This window comes from Nilaparvata lugens, chromosome 2 (genome assembly GCF_014356525.2).
Source record: "Nilaparvata lugens isolate BPH chromosome 2, ASM1435652v1, whole genome shotgun sequence".
Lineage (NCBI taxonomy): Eukaryota > Metazoa > Arthropoda > Insecta > Hemiptera > Delphacidae > Nilaparvata > Nilaparvata lugens.
In genome coordinates, this window is record NC_052505.1 from 10,722,053 (window position 1) to 10,728,321 (window position 6,269).

Below are 6,269 nucleotides of genomic sequence, written 5' to 3' on the forward strand. Positions count from 1 at the left end.
TTTATATTTTACTACAACCAGCATGGATAATGTAAAAATAATTGAGCAAACTTTTACAAGCTTTCTAGATATGGTACTGTAAGTAGAATAACTACTGTTGGTTATTAGAGAACTCTACCCACCTCATATTTTTCTAGTAACTAAACAAATACTAAACAAATTTCAACTTATTATTATTATTATTATTATTATTATTATTATTATTATTATTATTATTATTATTATATACATTTAAATATTTTACTGCTATCAGCTTTATTGTTTACTAAAATTTTTGTTCTATTTTGTTTCAGGAAGAATGAGTGCTCCATTTCTTTCACCTGAGCAAATAGGAGATATGCTGAGGGGTGATCTTTCTGATATAGAAGATTTGAATGAAGAAGATGATGATGCTGATGACGAACTTCAAGTGAATGAAGAAGAACTACAACGGAGGCTACAAGTTTTTGAAGAGGGACTAAATCAGGTAGAATATGATACTAATATTCAGAATGATGACCCAGCCCCTGATCTTCCAGAAGTGATAGGCCTAGACAATAATGAAGGATTGATTGAAGTGGGAGGAGAGACTGCATCTTCTTACAACCCAGTACCTAGATGGAGGAAACCACGGGATTTCAGATTTCCTGAGAAGCTATAGGAAACCATGGGATTTCAGATTTCCTGAGAAGCTATGTGAAGTTCAGATTACACCCCCAGAAGAAATGAAAACTCCCAAACAGTATTTTGATATGTTTATTGATTCAGAAATAATTGAGAATCTAGTAGTCCAGACAAATTTATACTCTGTTCAAAAAAGTGGAGCTAGCATTAACACAAATAGAGCAGAAATCGAACAGTTTCTTGGCATCAATCTGCTGTCTTCTATTGTAAGGATGCCTTCCTATCGTATGTACTGGGCCAATGAAACGAGGTACTCCCCTATTGCAGACAAAATTTCTAGAAATAGATATGATAAACTTCGTACTTACTTCCATGTAAATGATAATACCCATATGCTGCCATTGAATGATGCTAATCATGATAAACTTTTCAAAATAAGACCATTTGTGAATGCTGTTCGAGAAAATATGAAGAAGGTAGAACCAGAGGAAAAATGTTCAGTGGATGAGATGATAATCCCTTTCAAGGGCAGATCAAAAATGAAACAGTATATAAAAAACAAGCCCCATAAATGGGGCATAAAAGTTTTTGCTATTGCTTCACAGAGTGGGATTGTACATGACTTTGAGGTTTATGTGGGGAAAGGGACAGTGAAATCTACAAATAATAAACTGGGACTTAGTGGAGAAATAGTTGTACGACTTTCAGAAGTTATACCCAAATTTCAAAACTACAAATTGTTTTGTGACAACTGGTTTACTTCATACCATCTGATTTGTGAACTAAAAGTGAGAGGCATATTGGCAGTTGGTACTGTAAGAAGTAACAGGCTCTGTGGATGTCAATTAGAAAATGACAAAATTTTACCAGGGAAAGGTCGAGGCAGCTATGATGAAATGATTGACATTGAGAATGAAGTTTTTGTTTGCAAATGGTATGATAATCGTTGTGTGAGTCTTGTCTCCAGTTTTGCTGCTGCTGAACCTGTTAAAGATGTTCAACGATATTCTGTTGCAGAAAAACAAAGGATTCCTGTACCTTGGCCAAATATTGTAAAAGAATACAATTCTGCAATGGGGGGCGTTGACCTTCACGATATGTTAGTGGAGCTCTATACATGAATAAACATAGAGTGAAGCGATACTACTTGAGGATAGTGTTTCATCTTATCGACATGTGTGTAGTAAATTCATGGTTGCTATACCGCCGGCATCACAAACAATTGCAGTCGACCACAAAGGTAGTTCCACTACTTGACTTCAAAACAAGTGTTGCCCATGCTCTCCTGTCTTGTGGGCAAGACAAATTGAAGAAGCGAGGACAACCTTCAAATGATGCTCCAGTGTACAAAGCACCAGCCAAAAAATACAAAATCACCCCAAGACCGACCGATGATGTTCGATTCGATGGAGTAGACCACTGGCCAATACCTACAAATGAAAAACTTTGATGCAAAAACTGTATCACACAATACACACAAATGATGTGTCAGAAATGTGGACTTTTTTCTGTCTAAACCAGAAGAGAAACTTTTTCCTCTCTTTCCACCAGAAAAAGTGAAATTTTTCTTTGGCTTTTCTATTTGTTTCATCTATTTTTATGGGTTTTTATCTATATGACAATATTATACATCACTTTTATCATCCATGATTTATTTATTTCTAGAAAATGAACCTAATAAATATAATTCATGTGAGATTGTATATGAATATAATGACCTAAGGCCGGTATTACCCGGTAATAGTTCTATTATAATAGTTGATCATATGAAAAAAGATGAAAATATGATTGCATATTCTAATCTCGTTTCATATTATCAATATGATAATAGAAATATTACCATGTAATACCGGCCTAAGTTTCAAGTGATGGTCAATTCACATTATATAACAATAGAAAGGGGGTTCTAGTCCTGCAGCATTCTTGGCATACCACCATCAGTTTGGAGGTTGGCCAGGATCCTTGAGGTACATCCTGGTGTTGACAATAAAGTCCAAGTTGTCACACTTCTCACATCTACAGGCATCTCAACACGTGCTATTTCTAGTATTGTACCTTTGCCTCATGATAATGAGATTGAAAATGTATCTACTCATTAATTTTATTATTGGTTTAATTTACTCTTAGGTTTATGTATTGTTGTAGTCATTTATATTTTTCTAATGGGCCCGGCATTGGTACTTGTCTTGTTTGGTTCTATGGGTGTGAAACATGGATTTGATGTCTTGTTGTTTTTTGGAATTTATGTTTCCCCAGCTTCAAATCATCCTTTTCATCATTGACTTAGCTTGCTCATTCAACATATTTTCTTTCTTTCTTATTATGCCATCCTGCAGATGACATAATGGGCCCGGCTTATGTTGAATTTCACATCCAATTCAATGATTGAAATCATTAGTTCCTTCTTCACCGCCTGGAGCGCTCATTTCTTCTGCTCACATTTTGTCTTCTCTCCAGCAGCTGCTGCGCTCTGGTGACTGCTTTTCAAAGCTGGACACAGCCTATCCAGCTATGACTTGCATTTTTGATTGCTGTTTTCTCATCATGTCGAAGTCGTGTTTCGTTCAATCTCTTCAAGTTTTTCCAGTGAAAACTTTGTTCAGTGTAATGGGATAATTCTATTCCTATTTCTTCATTTTTTGTGAGTTGGTGGCGCGTGCGCGTAACGAATTGATTCAATATCAATTTTATTTTCCTTTGGGTGAACCCGTAACAGCATCTACTTTTGACTGTAACTTGGCGTGCCTTGTTAATATTTTGTGAATCTACTTCAACACTATCATCTACTTTCAACTTGAATTGACGTGCCTTGTTGCTATTAATGAATCTGTTTCAATATCATATTGAATCTTCTTTTAAACTTGATTTCGAACTGTAACTTACTAATGTTTAGTAATGCCCTGCCTTTACTTGACTGTTGTGTTTAAACTGGTAGCCACACACTTGCTTAGGCTTACCTCAGTTTCCATATGAACTGGACAATTCAACTAAAGTTAGCTCTTCAAATATTGAACAGTGATTAATATTTTCTTGGAAGACCTTTCAATGTTTCCAAATGAACTGGGAGTTATCAATGTGCTGTAACCAATCATCCTATCCATACAAGTGTTGGAAATCTGCATCAATTCACCACGGACAGTATACCCATACTTCAAGCAAGCCTACCTTGACTATTTCCTGGAGCCAACTTGAACACCACTATCATGTTGAAACCCTAGGTAACTGCATATTTTTACCATCTTTGTATTTGCTAATTACCTTTATCTTCCTATCCCTTAAATAAGGTTAGGGTTGAGTTTATTTATTACTTGGATCTATTTACTTAGGCTATTTTTGATTTTTTGTTGCTTCATCATAGGTCAGATTTTTGTATGAAACAAGAATAACTATGACTATTGTAATGTTTTCAATCATTCAGTTCAGTATTTGAATTTTCAATCATGGATGTTGTCAGAACATAATCTTTTCTTGTTCATGATGCAACTTACTATTGCAGAATCACTTAACATATTAAAATATTGGTTACTTGGTAAAATATTGTACATCACTTGCTTAGGCTAGTTATTTGATCATCACAATTTATTATTGACTTAGGATTTTAAAACAAACAAGCAATTTTTATTGCATCAAATATATTTTGTTCAATTACAATATTTTGTAATCTACAAATTCTATAAATATTAAATTCATCACATTTTAAATTCAATTTCAAGCTCATTATTGTATTGTAATCTTATGATTAGTATTCAGGTTATTTGTAAGTGTGAATTACCATAGATGCAGTGCATCTTAACTGAATTGTCTCTACTAAACTTCGATGTTTATCAATTATAAATTTTCCATATTAAACCTCAATGGTTATTGATTTTGAACTGCCTCTAATGATTCTTGATGTTTATCAGTTATCTTGATTGTTTGTTTCTCCATTTAAACTTTTATGTTTACTGATCTTAACAATTTGTTATCAACTTTAATTCTGTATGATTATTGAGCTACTTGTATTCACTATCAAAAATTATTGTTCTGCCATTTCTATTTCAATACATTTATATATTGCTCACTTGGTATTTTTTCTCCAAGAACCTATTCATGTTAGTAATAATTTTTCCGTCTTTTATGAAACAAAGACGGTGGTCCTCCTTATTAAAATTATGTTGTATCTGGGTCAATGGCCAATAAGCAAAATATTTACATCACATTAACCAGCCGCTCTATACTGATCCACTAGCTACCAGAATTCGGACTCAGAAACAATATAAACTGGTCCTCCGGCCCGCCGGATATCCTATTAATCTTGTAATTTTGTTTCTTTTCATGTGTACTCAATCGCCCATGTACCTTGTAACCTGGACTGAGGGTTGCTGTGGACGAGGGGTTGCCAATGAGACGTACCATTCAGTGGCCAAGCTGTCCATACCATGTAGCAGTTGGACAAGTTGCGCGACCATACACAAGCCAGCATTAATCACAATTACATCACAACCACAGCACAGGTGTCAGTGAAAGTGCAGTGATAATCTCAGTGAAGGTCGTATGAAAATTTTCTTTTATCAATACCTTTTTTGTAACAATGGCTACATCCCCTCCTCCCAGTGACTCATGTTCAGTGTCCCCAGATTTAGGGTCTGAGCATTCTGCTCTTATCAATTCTAGGAACAATTTACTAGAAGAAGCCAACTGGTTCTTCACAGAGTATCCAGATCTTATTGTAAATGATGAAGCAACATATTATCACTTACTTACCATTATAAATGAAGTTGATCTCCTCAGAGATAAATACAAAAAAATTCATGAACAAATACAACACAAAAATGTATCATTTGACAAGGAATCACACTTTGAAACAATTGAAGGGTTCATATTATTCATTTCTAAAGCAAATGCTGCATTGAAAGCCTTTGAGGCTAAAATAACTAACACTCGAAATGATCTTGTTTCACAACAATCAGTACAACCTGCTACTACTGCATCACAGCATGCAAATTTTAATTTGCCCCAAATTCCTCTCCCTCATTTTGATGGAAACTTCTCAAAATGGCAGGCATTCTCCAGTGCATTTATGCACATAATAGGTAGTCAGGAGCAAATTAGTAGTACATTGAAATTTTTCTATTTACGACAAACATTGAGTGGTGAAGCTCTAGCAAGAGTGGAACATATTGATGCCAATGAAAAAGGGTTTGAAGTAGCCTGGAAATTGCTCAAAGAGCGATATGACAATAAACGACTCATTGCAACAAACCACATCACTGCCATTGAGTCTCCACCTGCAGTTAAGCGTAACTGTGCACAATCATTGCGTGCATTCATTGATTTTTGTAAATCACATATTGCTGCCCTTCAGGCACTTGAACTTAAGAATCTCACTGACTTATTGTATATGCATAAAATGTTGTCGCAATTGGACTCTAACACTGTTAAGGAATGGGAGAAATCAGTTCCTATTGACAGTATTCCAACAATTGAGAAGTTTTGGAATTTCTTGGAATCACAATGTAAAGTTATGGATGCAGTTGCATCCAGTGCTAACAATTCAACAACTATTCACTCTAGTAATGCAACTAATTTTGCTTCCAAGCAATCAAAAGTTAATCACTTTCAATCAAGTAATCAAAATAATGTAAAAATGTTTCATAATTTGACAACCAATTGCACTTTCTGTAAAG

General features: G+C 34.8%; 1 protein-coding gene across 1 annotated transcript; it reads left to right on the plus strand.

Annotated features, from left to right (window-relative positions):
• Window positions 1-273: 273 nt before the first annotated feature.
• On the plus strand, window positions 274-1,724 carry LOC120349586 (piggyBac transposable element-derived protein 3-like). The gene is made up of 2 exons (XM_039419986.1): window positions 274-621; window positions 659-1,724. Exons 1-2 carry the CDS (start codon window positions 299-301, stop codon window positions 1,722-1,724), a joined length of 1,389 nt encoding a protein of 462 aa, XP_039275920.1. The 5' UTR covers window positions 274-298.
• The last annotated feature ends 4,545 nt before the right edge of the window (window positions 1,725-6,269 follow it).

Bases quoted from the DNA above. Each gene is read 5' to 3' on its own strand.
- LOC120349586 (XM_039419986.1), top strand. From the start codon at position 299: ATGAGTGCTCCATTTCTTTCACCTGAGCAAATAGGAGATATGCTGAGG. The intron at 622-658 runs ATTTCCTGAGAA...ATGGGATTTCAG, and splicing joins AGGAAACCACGGGATTTCAG to ATTTCCTGAGAAGCTATGTG.